General features: G+C 49.0%; 1 protein-coding gene across 1 annotated transcript; it reads right to left on the reverse strand.

Moving 5' to 3' along the window:
• Positions 1-3,865: 3,865 nt before the first annotated feature.
• On the reverse strand, positions 3,866-8,448 carry LOC136504836 (receptor-like protein kinase 7). The gene has a single exon (XM_066499865.1). The coding sequence runs from the start codon at positions 7,937-7,939 to the stop codon at positions 4,910-4,912; it is 3,030 nt and encodes a 1,009-aa protein (XP_066355962.1). The 5' UTR covers positions 7,940-8,448; the 3' UTR covers positions 3,866-4,909.
• Between the last annotated feature and the right edge of the window lie 7,377 nt (positions 8,449-15,825).

The following is a 15,825-nucleotide window of genomic DNA, read 5'->3' on the forward strand; positions in this document are numbered from 1 at the left end:
GCACTTCACCATTAGTGCTACTAGCTAGAGCAGCTGTAGGCATTCGGCACAAATTCTTTACTGCTATTTAACACGTCAAGAGAACAAATCCTTCAAAAAAAATGAAATGCCACGGGAATGGAATGCACACGTGTGCTCCAATATTTTCCTCTTTCCACAAGCGCCGTTTGGATAGCACCGAATAAAACTTCTGAAAAAAAATTGTCCTACAAAGAACAGCATGAATATATATAGGAAAAGTCAAATTTATGCCCCAATCGTTTAGGCTGGTTTGGCTTATAAGCCATGGCTGAAATTATTGTTGGCTGATTTGGTGTGAGAGAAAAATACTGTTCGTTGGCTGATAAGCCATGGCTTATAAGCCAGATACGAGCAAGCGAATAGGCCAGTTTGGCTGAAAAATTTAGTTCCTTTTCTGAATTTCTCTCTCAAAAAAGGGAATGAATATATGAAAACAATAACATTTTTGTGGACATGGTGGTGGTGGGTCCACGTGTAGGAATCCATGGTGGATAAGGAGTTGTGGCGGGAAGGTGGTGATACATAGATGCTCACTCAAAAGGTGCCATCCACTTGCCATTAGATAAAAAAAAATGTAACTCACCGTGGTGGACATGAAAAAGGAGACAATGACGAGGCCAATTTTTTTTTTAAAAAAATCCCCTTGTTCGTCATCATGTGTTTCTCGCTTCTCCTGATTGAACAAAAGCATTATTAGGTTTAGAACCACATCAGGCCAATCGTTGTAAAAAATAGTGCATAATAACGTACGGTTCGCCACATATATATGGAAAAGAGCAGGGCTGATTATCCTCACTCAGTTAACCCCATATTCAGTGGCTTGACCTGATAAGAATCCTCAGTGACTTGATAAAAAAACATCATGGGTTAAACCATGCATCATTATCCATGGAGCCTAAATTAATAGCTGCATATATGCTCTGTTGCTATTGCTATAGTTTACTTTTCCTTCAGATCATGAATCTGAAGTATATGGTGTAAAGAGTTTAGTCTTGTTGTAATCTGAATTATGATAGCTTATACTCCTTCAGGATCAAAATAGCCTCTTGTACAATACTCAAAATGCTACTGCCGCCATCTAAAATAGGTATACTATATGAAAATATATTTCATGACAAATTTATATGACACTTACTTGATATCATAAATATTAATACTTATTTAATAAAAGTTTGGTCAAACTGAATATGATTTGATTTTGTACTATAGCTAGAATTGTATTCTTTTTGGGATAGAGTGAGCTCTTGTTTTTTAATGGCTTCTAGGCAATTTATACTACTTTTTCTAGTCCTAATCCTCCTTAATTGCACCACTAACTAGTTAACTAACTTCTTTGCCCATGCATGATCACTATAGTGAATAATAAACGAGGGTAAGACTAAGGTCATGTCTGATCACTGTTAGACCTAATCAGCTAAAATGATCCAATAGATAGGAGAGATTATGGTGCAGATTATTATAATATAATCCACGCACCAAATTATACGAATCCTATATAATCTGCTTGAAACCTATTAACCTACAAATTGAAGATTATGGACGCCAAAACGACCAACTTGCCCCTCCACCTTTGGTGCCACAAGGGAAAAAAAAACTATAGCATGCAAGGGCATTGTTGGTCATTTGTATGATTGTATCTAACTAACAATAATCTAGGGACATAAACAGTGTAGATTATCATAATCTATAATCTAGATTGTTATAATCTAGTTGTGATTTGCCAAACAGGTATTAGTGGTAAGTCTTGATGGTGTGCGCACCGCACGTGTGTGAAGATGGCAGGACATTATGGAATGGAAGAGTTAGGTATGGTACTGCATGCATGGTAGTAACTCACTTTTTACCTTCACCATGAGATAAAAACAGGAGGATCGGTTAAAAGATATGAATAATCTTTTAGTAAAAGAAGAAATGATTACGGCCATTAACAATCCTAAGGTGAAAACACTGTCATATGACATTAGCTTTATATAGTGGGCGGGGAATGAATACTCCTTTTGAACAACGGTGCATGCTCGCCACAAATGTTTTGTATAGTGGTACATCAATATTTCAATCACCAGTCAGTCAAATGTTTCGTTGCAGATATAACAAGCTTGCATTGAATCTCTTCTTTATTTATATTAGGATAAAAGATTATATATATATATATATATATATATATATATATATATATATATATGCTGGAGTAGCGCCTACCTTGCGGGTGCAGCACTACTACTAGCCGTGGCATCTACCGTGGGTTTAGGATAAAAAAGAACATGCAATGTGACGCTGAATCGCAGGATCAGTGAATTGAATGGACATCTATGTGAATTTCATTATCTTGAATACGCTAAAGAGTTGCGTGTCATTATATTAAAGAAACTAATAATGGATGATTTATGTTGAGTGGTTGCGCGACCAACTGTTATAACTTGAACGCTTAAGGTACTGGAAAACGAGTTATCCACTTGTGACTCCCCTAGTTCTCCTTACTTAAAGGCTCCTTCTTTGGCCCAAACAGGCCCTAATATGTACTATCAGCCTGTTCGGTTGACTAGTTCATATCGTTGCTAGTTCGCTTATGTGAGAGAGAAATACTATTGGCTGGTTCATATAAATAGTATCCATGTGAGGGGGCTGGCCAGCCAGCCTCAGCCGATCAGGCTGAATATTAAGGGCCTGTTTGGCCTACACCTCGGTTCAGCAAGCCGCAACGTGGGCGCCGCCAAAACTCTGGCGCTCAATTTCGTCACCAAGCATTTGGCTGGCTCTGGCACAAAGATTGAACTAGCAGCTGCAGCGACTGCCAAAGCTTTGGCGTACCGTGGCTTAGGCATTTGGCACTTGCGGCATGCCGCACCTGCGGCGCGAGTTGGGCGTGAAACAGGCCCTAAATCCTTTCTTCGTCCAAAAAAAAAACTTGATTATTATTAGATTAGTGCTTAATGAAAATTAATCACTTAGCTTTGTTTATTAAAGATGAACCATGCTAATTAAGGAATATAAGCTCCTCATTTAAAGGAATGCATGGAGGCATGCAGATATGATGGAGGCCAAATCTATGTCTGAGAGCTAACAGATCAAGTTTTCTATGATAGTTTTTAAATCCTAGAACATCAAGTTTTCTAGGACGGATGGGCAGTGTTAGAGGGAAATTAAGTTGAAAATATAGTCATCCGCTGGCTAGCTTAACATGGTCAGCTTGAATTTGAGACTTTTTCATAAAAATTCTAGCCCCTGTGTTGGTCTGGTGCGAATTTTTAGGATTGCAAAAGAAGCTGCAAAAGGCCCAAACAAGCAATGGATCCAAGACAAGCCCAAACGACGATCCATGCTGGGAGTAGAACGAAGCTGGCTCAGTTGGGCCGAGAAAATTCCGTATCGGAGTCTCTATTGGGATGGGTCACACTTCGATTAAATTGTCAAAAAAATAGAAATGACTGTTCTGACCCAGATCAAGCCCACACTTATATAGAATGCGTCACGTTACGCCCCTACCAATGAGGCAAGCCTAGCTAGCCCGTTGGGCCAACTTGCTGTTGCACCCAGGCAAGGCCGAAATGAGATAGAAGGCGGCCCAGAAAAGCCTTCATGGCGAACATGTTGGCCTGCTGGGCCATATGTGGATGCGGAGGTACACAGGCCCACGTAACTAAACGTTCTAGTATTAGGCCATGGGTTTCCGTTGCCCAAATTGATAACAGCTGTTGGGCTTACTCAAATCCAACTAGAATCTTTGGTGGGGATTTCTCATTTCTCGTTCCCCATGTTTGTTGATCCAAAAGAACCAATTTTGTGCTCTGGCAAACAGTTCTGGAAAATCTTTGTGAACTTGTCCCAAACACACGTACTGTGCTCACTTTTCTCTGAATACATTCAGCTTGGAAAGTTGGAAGTCGGCATGCAGCAGAAAAACTGAGGAGAAGAAACTAGAAAGTGAATTGCATGCCAACTGCATCGAATCCAAGAAGAAAGTGAAGTTCCTAGTCCACCTGATTTGTGTGTGTGTGTGTGACGAACAGATGATGGCCTTATCATTGGTGGTGGCTCATCATTCAGGATTCAGATGGAGTCCGGAAGGTCAGACAGACAAACAAAGCCAATCCCCCTGGTCTTCCGGCCGGCACACCTGCACACCGTTGGGTGGTGTGGTGGTATTCAATTCAGAGTTTTATTGGAGCACGCCTGCCCATCCCATCCTCTCTCCTCAAAGTCTCTGCATTGTATTAAACCACGGCCTCGTTCCGGCAGCGATTCCCGGGCCGGTGAAAGCTCCGCCGCCGCGACAGCGACGCCGACGACGACTGCGTTATTATTCTTTACGCAACACAACCGCACCACACGGCGGACGGAATGCCTGAAGCTACTAATTCCCAAACTGAACCTTCCTCCTGCTCACTGCTGTCAGAAACTTGATTTGGAGCATGCATGTGGCTTTGCCTTGTCTCATCCCATCTTCTCAAGAATCTTGAGCTGGAGACGTTTTTCTTTTGTTTCTGCAGTACTGTAGGAGTAAGAGAATGAATGGACTGCTGGAGGAGTCCAAGAGAATGTTTGGTTTGTCATGGAAACAGGCGCCAAACAATCTTACTCCATTGACTGAACCGAAACCGTACTTACAAAAATGACTTGCCTGCTTACTGTAGTATTATCTTACTGTTACAACTTACAACTGCAGAAGATGGACATTTCTTGGCCGGTTATTTCAGGCAAAATAATCTACTAATCTTACTGCTACACTACACATGCTCATGCTCTGCTGCTGACTCTGTTCACCTCAGCTGACAGTGACAGCATCTCATTCTCTCCTGCCTCCTCTGACGGACAGCAACTACTCCGGTTGGACGCCGGTCACCGCCGGCGACGAACACGGCGAAATCCTACGGCGTCATGCAATTCAATTTCAGACCACCTTGACCTCCAGGACCTTGGCGTCGTCGTCCTCCCTTGCGGCGGCGGCGTCCTCCAGCATCTGCACGACGGAGCGCATGGACGGGCGCATCGACGGCGTGCGGCTGGTGCACAGCACGGCGACGCGGAGCACGCGGACGGCCTCCTCCCTGGCCCACCCTTCCACGATCGCCGGGTCCACCAGGGACATCACCTTCTCCCGGCTCTCCAGCCGCCGCGACACCCAGTCCACCAGGTCCCGGCTCTCGGTCTCGCCTCCCTCCCCCTGCACCACCGCCGGCCGACCCGTCACCAGCTCCAGCAGCACCACGCCGAAGCTGTACACGTCGCTCTTCTCCGTCACCTTCCACGTGTACGCGTACTCCGGCGCCATGTACCCCAGCGTGCCGGCCACAACGCCGCCGGACGACTCGCCGCCGGACGAGCTGAGGATCTTGGCGAGCCCGAAGTCGGCGAGCCGCGGCTTGAAGGACTCGTCCAGCAGGATGTTGCTGGACTTGACGTCGCGGTGGAGGATGGGGCGGTCGCAGCCGTGGTGGAGGTACTCGAGCCCCCTCGCCACGCCCACCGCCACGTCGTGCCGCTCCGCCCACCCGAGCCCGCCGCCCAGCTTCCGCCCCGCCGACGCCGCCCCGGTCCCGTGCAGCCGCTCGTACAGGCTGCCGTTCGGGAGGTGCTCGTACACCAGCAGGCTCGCCGCGCCGTCCGAGCTCGTGATGCTGCACAGCAGCTTCACCACGTTCACGTGCCGGATCGCGCTCAGCGTCCCCACCTCTGAGTCGAACTCGCGGCACCGCACCGACGCCGTCCGCCGCGCAGCCCCGCCCAGCATGGCCGCCGACGGCGCCGTGCTCCCCGCCGCCATCGCCGCCCTTCGCGTGATGTGCTTCACCGCCACCACTGCGCCGTTGCCCAGCTTCACGCGGTACACGTTCCCGGACCCGCCGCTGCCGATCAGGTTCTCGTCGCGGACGCCGTCGATGATCTCCCGCTCGTCGAACGCCAGGATTCGGAATGACTTGAGGTCCCAGGACCCCTTTTTGGCGAACAGCTTCCCCGCGGGGCCGAGGCCTTCGGCGGCCTCCGCCGCGTGCCGCCGCTTCTGCAGGTATATGGCCACGCCGAGCACCGCCAGCAGCACCGCCGTGACGGCGAGGATGCACGTGACGGCCAGGCGCGTCGCGTTCGCTGACCGGCTCGCCGAGCTCGGACCGCAGCGGTGGAGGAAGACAGCGCCGTTGGTGGCGCACAGCCCCGGGTTCCCGACGAAGCTCTCGCCGTAGGCCGAGATGGCCAGCGCATCCGGAACGGGCCCGGTGAGATGGTTGTCGGACATGTTCAGGCTGCTCAGCTTCAGCGCGGCGAGGCTCGCCGGCACGGCGCCAGAGAGATCGTTCCTGGAAACGTCGAGGGAATTCAGCCGCTGCAGGTTGCCCAGCTCCGCGGGGATCGCGCCAGAGAGCCTGTTCCCGGCGAAATTGACCGTGCTAAGCGCCGAGCAGGAGCCCAGGCTCGCCGGAATCGGCCCGCCGATCGCGTTCCCCTCAATGTCGAGGCTGCCGAGACGGGACAGCCTCCCGATGCTGTCCGGTATCTCGCCGGAGAGCTGGTTCCACGACAGGTCCATGGTCTCGAGGCTCGCCGCGTCGCCGATCGACGGCGGTATCGCGCCGGTGAACCGATTCCCTGCCAGGTAGAGGATGGTCATCGCGGTGGCGTTCCCAATTCCGTCACCGATGCTGCCGGTGAACTGGTTCCCGGCAAGGTCGATCACGTTGACGTTGGGTAGCGCCCACAACCCCTCGGGCACCTCGCCAGAGAGGCTGTTCTTGCTGACCCGGAACCTCACCAGCGTCTTGCAGCTGGCGTACGTCTCCGGGATCCCGCCGGAGAAGTTGTTCTCGAGCATGAGCAGCTTCAGCATGGTGCCCTGCTTGCACATGTCCGGCGGGATGGGCCCCGAGAGCGCGTTGGTGGACACGTCGATGAAGTTGAACGGCGCCCAGCTGCCGAGGCTCCGCGGCAGCTCACCGGTGAGGTTGTTATTGTAGAGGGACAGGTTCACGAGCTCCTTGAAGTCGCCGAACTCCGGGGGTACCTCGCCGGTGAAGCCGTTGAAGAACAGCTGCAGCGACACGAGCCGCGTGAGGGACCGGAGCTCGGCGAGCGTGCCGGTGAGGTTGTTCTGCGACGCGTCGAAGTACTGCAGCTTGGTGAGGTTTCCGAAGCCGTCGGGCAGCGGGCCGCGGAGCGAGTTGTTGTAGAGCTCGAGATGGGTGAGTCTGGTGAGCCTGGCGATCTCCGACGGGATCTCGCCGGTGAGGTCGTTGTCGGAGAGCTCGAGGTCCTCGAGGTTGACCAGGTCGCCGATCTCCGGCGGGATGGCGCCGCCGAGCTTGACCGCGGACATGTAGAGCACGGTGAGGTTGGTGAGCCTCGTGACCTCGTCCGGGAACGGCGCGGTGGGGGCCAGGAACGGGTTGTCGCCGAGCGCGAGCAGGGTGAGGCCCGGCGTCGCGGCGAGCGAGCGCCACGGGAACGCGCCGTCGAAGCAGTTGGAGGAGACGTTGAGCCTGCGCAGCCCGGACAGCGGCGACAGGTCCGGCACCGAGCCCGTGAAGCTGTTGAACGCGAGGTTGAGGTCCCGCAGCGCGGTGCATGCGACGACGCCGTCGATGCCGCCCGCCAGGGAGTTCTCCGGCAGGAACAGCGTGGCGAGGGAAGGCAGGGACGCGCAGAGGTCGGCGAACGGGACCGTCGCGGCGGACAGCTTATGTGCCGGCAGGGAGAGCGCCGTGACGTTGCCGCTGGCGCACGTGACGCCGGTGAAGCCGCAGGGGGCTGACGCCGCGGTGGCGTCCCACGTGGCGAAGGTGGGCGCGGCCTCGGGCGGGACGGTGAGGGCGGCCATGAAGGCCAGGAGCGCGTCTGCCTGGGACGACGACGACGACGTCGTGGCGGCGGCGCAGGTGATGATGGCGGCAGCGAGGAAGAGGGCGAGGAGGGGGGAGGCGGGCGGCATGGCGCCGGGCGGGGGGGAGCGAAGGATGACGCGTGGTTCGTTGGTTCCTCGTTGTCAGTGTGTGGATGTTTGACTGGTTTTAAGGTGGCAGTACTCGTTGGTTCCTCACTAGGGGCCCCCTTCTCTGGTCTCTGCAGATGCAGCTACTAGGCAAAGTGGTAATGATAGATGTTCTGGACCGGATTAGGAGTAAGTAGGCAGCAAGGGTTGGATTATATGGAGTGAATTTTAATTAGTGGGGAGAGAAAGGCACTACTGAAAAGGAAGCATGATATCTACAAAATGTAATCAACATGTGCATTGCTTAATCTGGTGCCATATGTAGGAGTAATACAAAGTGCACATGTTTTTAAAGGAATATTCACTCCATCCATAGATTAGGAATTTTAGAACATAGTATTATAGGTAAAACAAATTGGAAACACTCCTTATAGGGCGGCCGTCCGGAAAGATGGACCCCGCACTCGCCCATGCCGCCCCCGCTCGCGTCGCCCGCACGATGTGCTCGCGGGATGGACCCCGCCCTCGTCCGCGCCGCCCCTGCTCACGTCTCCGCCGCCCGCCAGTGCCGTGCACGGCGAGCCCGACACCCTAAGGCGCTCGCTAGCTCGCTCCTGGACTCGCGCCTACCATCGTGGCCATGCTCCATTCGCCTGCCCCTGTCCCTGCCGAGGTCCGTGCCGCCACCGAGATCCACACCGGCGACATCCCGCGCCACTCCGCGGCTTCGAGCTCCGCGTCGACAAGCCTCCATTCGTCCAAGCAGCAAGCAGATGCTACTCTAAAAGCGCATGTTGCAATAATATGTTTCAAGTGTTTCAGATGTTTTAGAGGTATGTTGCAGTGTTGTATATCGTTGTTGCAAAAGTAGATCAGGACGTTGCACATGTTGTAATGGCTATACACATGTGTTTCAAATGTATGTTCCAAATGTTTTATCTGTTCCAAATGAATGTTGCAAGTGTTTTGTCTGGATGTTGCAAAAGTATATCTGGATGTTGCATATACATGCACGTTGCAAGCATATGTATCAAGTGTTTTTAGGTGTTTCATACGTATGTTTGCAAGTATTTCATCTGGATGTTGCATATGTTTGCAATGTTTTTCAAATGTTTTTGGAGCGTTTTTTGAGTGTTTTAGACACTTGTTTTCAAGTATTTCATCTGTCTTCTTCTCTATGTTGCATTTGTTGCATCTGGATGTTTTAAAAGGAGAGTAGGTGTTGCACATGGGATACGCGTGGGAAGCGGCCGGCGGCGCTGAAAGCTCTAGTTTGGTTTTGGTTAACTGATGAAACCCTAAGTGCTAACCTAGTTTATCAAGATGATTATAAGATAGGTAGCACTACTCCAAGTGATGAAGCAATGACGAAGATCATGACAATGGTGATAGCATGGTGATGATCAAATGCTTGAACTTGGAAAAGAAGAAAGAGAAAAACAAAAGGCTCAAGGCAAAGGTATAAAATGTAGGAGCCATTTTGTTTTAGTGATCAAGACACTTAGTGAGTGTGATCATATTTAGGATAGATAGCCGTACTATTAAGAGGAGTGAAACTCATATCGGAATGCGGTTATCAAAGTGCCACTAGATGCTCTAACTCATTGCATATGCATTTAGGATCTAGTGGAGTGCTAACACCCTTGAAAATATTTGTGAAAATATGCTAACACATGTGCACAAGGTGTTTGCAGGGTTGAGATGGGTTTGGGTCCCTCTCTTGGATCTAGTCGACGCTTTTGGAAAAATGAAATGTCTATTTTCTATTGCGCCGGATGCAAAATTTTTGGTGGTTGGCACATTTGAGCAAGGGTGAAGAAGTTAGAAGTGAGAACGAGTTAGTCGCGAAGATGCTGGCGTCGGTCAACTAACCGGACGCTGGATCTGAATGCACCGGACGCTGACTGCCTGCGTCCGGTCGTGCTGACGTGGAGTGTAGCAGTAGCTGGAGAGTGACCGGACGCTGGTGCTGCGTCCGATCGCGTTCGACTGGACGCGTCCGGTCATGCTCGGGAGCTTACTGGAAACGACCGGACACTGAGGGTCCAGCGTCCGGTCAGTTGAAGCTGCTGCGTCCGGTCAGTTTTGACCGGAGCGTCCGGTCAGCTTCGTAGCCGTTGAAATCTGACGAACAGCGTTTGAAGCTGGTGACGCGTGGCGTCCATCGGGCGACCGGACGCTGAGGGCCAGCATCCGGTCGGTATGACCGGAGCGTCCGGTCAGAGCGTGTTTTGCCCAGTGAAGGGGTACAACGGCTCTATTTGATGGGGGCTCTATTTATAGCCCCATGGCCGGCTCAAGGGATAACTCTTGCACATTTTCATTGACATAGCAACCTTGTGAGCTTAGCCAAAGCCCTCCCACTCATCTCCATCATTGATCCATCATCATTGTGAGATTGGGAGAGAATCCAAGTGCATTGCTTGAGTGATTGCATCTAGTGGCACTTGGTATTCGTGTTGCGCTGCGGATTTCGCTTGTTTCTCTTGGTGGTTACCACCACCTAGACGGTTGGAGCAGCGGTGAAGGATCGGCACGAGTTGGTGATTGTTCGTGGCCGCCTTCGGTGATTGTGAGGGGAGTTGTACCTTCCCCGGCGGAGCGCCGAAAGGTAACTCTAGTAAATTGCTCGTGTCATTGAGTTACCTCACTTGTGGGTCGGTTCTTGCGGTGTCCAATCGTGTGGACGAGGTTTGTGAAACACCTCTTAGCCGCCGAACCACCAAGTGTTGGTCGACACAACGGGGACGTAGCGTGTTGGCAAGCACGTGAACCTCGGGAGAAAATCGATTGTCTCTCTTCTTTGTCATTCTCCCGGTGATTGGCTATATATTCATCTTGTGATTGGTTCATCCCCTACACGTCGGTATAATCACTCTACTCACTCATTTACATTCTTGCAAACTAGTTGATACAAGCTCTTTAGTGTAATTAGAATTGAGAGCTTGCTTTATTATTTACATTCATCTAGTTGAGCTCTTTAGAGTAGCATGGTCGAGAGCTCTTAGTGAGTAATTACATAGCTAGTTTGTGTGCCTAAGTATTCATTGCAACTAGAATTGTTGGATAGGTGGCTTGCAACCCTTGTAGAGCTAGAGCAAGTTTGCATTACGCTATTTGTCATACTAATCAAATTGCTCTAGTTGGTTTGTAGATTTTTAAATAGGCTATTCACCCCCCCCCTCTAGCCATATTAGGACCTTTCAGGCGCGGATGATGTCCGGGGCGGCGTGGGCCCACAGCTGGTGCGCTCCCTTTGTGGGCAGCGTCCAGACACTAGCGCCCAGATCGGACGTCCGGGTGCTAGCAAGTCCGAAAACAAATGACAAAGTGAAATCCCTTAGTCGTCGGAAACTAATGTGATTACCATATTTATAAGATAACGTGAATGTTGGTTTTTGAAAAAAAAGAAATAGTTGAAGACCCTTATTACCTAGAATTTCTTTGACAATTTTTTAACGGCAGCACTAGCGCCCAGATGTCCGAACGGACCTCCCGCATCTGGACACCGCGCCAGCGCCTACTGCACGCATAGGCGGGGCCCGCCCGCGCCACTCCCTCACACTTCCTGGTTCTCGCGCCCTCCACGCCTGCTGCGTCGCCCCCCTCCATGCACGACGCCCCTGTAGCTGCAACAGGCAACTGCGACAGGTGGCTCACATTGCAACATGCACAACACCCTTGATCTACTTTTGAAACATCGAAATGAAACAAATTGCAACATACGTATGAGCAGCTGAAACATTCAAAACGTGCATCTAAAACAAATGCAAAACACACGTGAAAAACACTTGAAAACACAATTACAAACATATGCAACATCCAAATAAAAACTTGCAATATATGTGCGAAAACATATGCAACATCTAGATAAACACACTTGCAACATACGTCTGAAAAAAACAGATGAAACATTAGGAATAGAGACTTGCAACAAACATGTACAATCATTGCAACTTATGCAACATCCCGATCTACTTTTGCAACATCCGCATGAAACACTTGAAACATATCTACAAAACGTCTGAAACACTTTAAACATGCGCTTGCAACATAGGGGAGCCCGAGTCGAAGCTTCTAGCCGTCGAGGTCGGAGCCGGCGCTGCGCGAGCACCACCACCACTACCATTGCTAGCAGCACTGGGCTTGGCTCGACTGAGCAAGCGGCGTGCGCGACGGGCAGGAGCGAGCGACGCGGGATGGGCGAGCGCGACGAGCGGGAGCACGCGGCAGCAGCGAGGCAGAGTGGGCGCGCAGCGTCCGAACGAGAAGGCCGTGGCTGGAGAAGGCCGTCGCGTTGGAGAAGGCCAGCGGTGGGCGGGCGGCACAGGGGATGCGCCCACGACGGTCGCATGCGTGCGGCAATGGGGAAATGAAATATCGCTGTGTTTTTATTTTTTGTAGAGACCACGTCGTACTGAATATGGAGTGGAGGCGGCATATTGGTCCTGATCGTTGGGCAGGCCCGGGAACGAGCCGTCCAGATGGAACACTTCTGGACGGACGCTCGTGTGCCACCATTATCGATTTTTTAATGCTTAAACATATGGTATTTAAGGCGAGCGGGGTACCATCGATTGCTTTAGCCATCGCTAACTAACGGTTTTTTTTTTCTCCTCGGCCTCCCAACCCTATCGGCAGGAGAAACTTCGCCCTCGTATACGACAAAAAGAAGAAGCATGCTACTCTACAAAAAGCGTGATCATGGTGTGCTTTTGCCTAATAATCTGGTGTCATATGTACGAATATACAAAATGTGCATGTTTTTAAAGGGCATAAGTTAATATACTCTGGCATCCAAAGAATTTTAGGATATAATAGCAAAAATGCTCGTAGGCTGTAATGAACCAAATATTATATGTCATCGCTTGATGTAAGTTGTTTTAACTCGTATATACATGGCTCGTGAGTCTAGATCACATGCAGGACAAAGAGGACGCATGGGGCAAGTAAAAAAAAGTTTAGAAGAGATCATTCGCTCTTTAATTGGAAGATGAACAGTAAAAAAGCCTATACATATTAGAAAGGAACTGAGAGCAAGGCACTAGAAGTGCAAAGCAAGGTAGAGGATGAAACGAGCATGCAGCGTGGTACATTTACCTGCTTAATTGGAAAATGAACAGTGTGGTGTGGACTGGGGTGAGTGTAAGTAAAAGTCGTTTGGCACTAGCTGCTGAGCGGTCGTCGTTGTGTGATGATTGAGGATGGTGGTGCGGTCAAAGATGGGTGAGAATGAAGAAGCAACGCTCGACGACAAGCCTGCATATATATTTGAGTTGTTGGTCACTTCGACCTTGGACTGTTACTATGACTAGTAGCTCATCCATTGCAATTATTAAATAGAAATCATTCTTGTTTTCTAAGAAGTAAACTTTTTTTTACTTTAACTAATTATATATTATTAAAAAATATTAATATTTATAATACGTAATTAATATCATTAGATAGATCGTTAAATATATCTTCATAATAAATTTATTTGAAGATATAAATGTTACACATATTTTCTACTAATTTAGTCGAAATTGAGAAAGTTTGACATGACGTCTTTCTTTCTAGGAAGGAGGGAGTATATGCAAAGTGGGGTGGCTTGGACTGCACTGGAGGAGATCGTAGCTAGCAAACGAGGAGCCGATCGAACGCAGTGGGGCCTGGCGAATTAGTCCCTGTGCTGGCTGCTAGTATAAACCCGAGCTGAATAGCACAAGTATACTCCGTAGGTGATATAGGGTTGTTGCTTGCAGACGGAGAGAATGAAGAAGGAAATAAAACCATGCATACATGGATCGGACTTATGCTAAGGAGCTGAGAATCTGTTTGGTTTGTGGACTAGGTCCCGTTCCCGTTCGCTTCTCTTATAATCCATACTTTTTAGTTTATTTTTTCAGTCAGAATAATATTTTTCTCTCACAATAAATCAGCCGAAACAGTAGTTTGAATTTTTTTTTTTCCAGCGAAGCGGACATGCCCTAGCCTCAGAAGGCTCGTCTAGGCAGGTAGACCCAGCACTAGCTAGGCGCTGGACATCCATAGTCTCTCATCCAAATAGACCCTAATTATATACGCAATGCCACATCGTTGTAGCTACTAGTTTCTCTATCCCCACTCTGTGATTAGATTTAATTAGACTTTTTTTAAGTTTTGATCGACTTCAAATGGCTATATATTAATTTAATGACATTTATTTAGTATCATAAATATTAGTATATTTCTATGTAGACTCAGTCAAATTTAAAATTAAAATTGTTTGACCTATTAGAAAACGAGAATTATTATCTTAGGGGTGGATGGAGGAGTAATAATATGATATGATTCTGAGTATTTATCATGCACGTGTCTTAAATTTGGTACAATATTTTTGTCTTACAATAAAATAGAATCAGCCGACTTATCACTCGTAAAAACCATCGGTCGAACATTCCAGCGTACTAAGATATATCTGTATATGCCAGGGCGTCCTTGCTAGTCTTGTTCTAGTATATACTATACTATAATATAGTAGTATCATTTGTGATGGAAATTAATGTAATAAATGAAATAAATTACACTAGTAGAGAAATGACCTTTCATCCGCTTTGATTTTGGACTTTAGTCTCAGTATTTTTTGCGTCTGGGAGTAAAGGAAGAATTAGTCCCGGTTGGAGCTACCAACAGGGACTAAAGGCCCTTGTCCTGGCACGCTTTCGCAGCAGGCCACCTTTAGTCCTGGTTGGTATTACCAGCCGGGACTAAAGATTGAAGGACCTTTAGTCTGGGTTGGTATTACCAGCCGGGACTAAAGGTTGAAGGACCTTTAGTCCGGGTTGGTAACACTAATCGGGACTAAAGGGATCTCTCACCCGGGACTAAAGGTACCCCACAGGTCAATTCAAAAGAAGAGTGTCCAGGATCCTGTCACATGTGGTGTACAGCTGAATTAGTAAGGAGTTTATGCGCGAGAAAAGAGGTCCGGGTTCAATCTCACACATCGCAAATTGCACGGTCCATAGGGATGGAAGGAATTGAAAGAGCTACGCTATGTTCGCTTGGCTTATAAACTGTATTTTTTCAACCAACAAATAATATTTTTCTCTCACAATAAATTAACAGCAATAGTTTTAACCGTAGCTTATCAACGAGGCGAACATGCACTACTCTGGAGTGCGCGGTTTGGCGACCTTTTTTGTTCTCTCTTTCACACCGATTTGCCACGCACTAGTGGAGACAAAAAGTAATGATGACGGTAGCCATCGATGCGGCCGCGCGTGCACGATGGAGAAAAAAAACCAAAGGTGACTAGTTCTGCCCGTATGCATGTCTCGTACGCTAATAAGAGAGAGAGACAGGGCTATTAGCTTGCTTTGGTCACTCTCGAACTCGATCCACGGTCCACTGCACTCGCTCGATCGTCTTGGTGGATGGGTGCACTACTTCACAAACGATTTCAATAATAATAATACCTCTACTTTTACAAATTTTCGAAAGTTTCAAAAAGCGAGGAATGGTCTGTCTCTCAAAATCGACTTTTAGAGATGGACCGAACAGCAACCGTCTCTAGAAATACAAAATGGTTTTTAAAATACGGTGGATTTAGCCTGTTCGGGAGGCCGTAAACGATCGTGAATTATTTACTGCTGGCTGATTTGGTGTGAGAGAAAAACACTGTTTCTGACTAGAAATTTACGATCATTTACGAGCAAGCGAACAGACAAGCGGCAGAACAGCTGCCTCTCGGCTCGGCCTCGGCCGACGTACGGAGCGGATATGATCGGACGACGGAGCAACCGCACCGCAATAGGCCGCCCGGCATCGATGCTGTAGCTGTACACTGCGTGCTAGACTCGCGGCCGCCGCCCCCCCTGCTGCCTGCTGCCTGCTGCCTGCCGACCCCGGGATGGAGATGGAGA

The sequence above is a fragment of the Miscanthus floridulus genome, chromosome 14 (genome assembly GCF_019320115.1).
Source record: "Miscanthus floridulus cultivar M001 chromosome 14, ASM1932011v1, whole genome shotgun sequence".
Lineage (NCBI taxonomy): Eukaryota > Viridiplantae > Streptophyta > Magnoliopsida > Poales > Poaceae > Miscanthus > Miscanthus floridulus.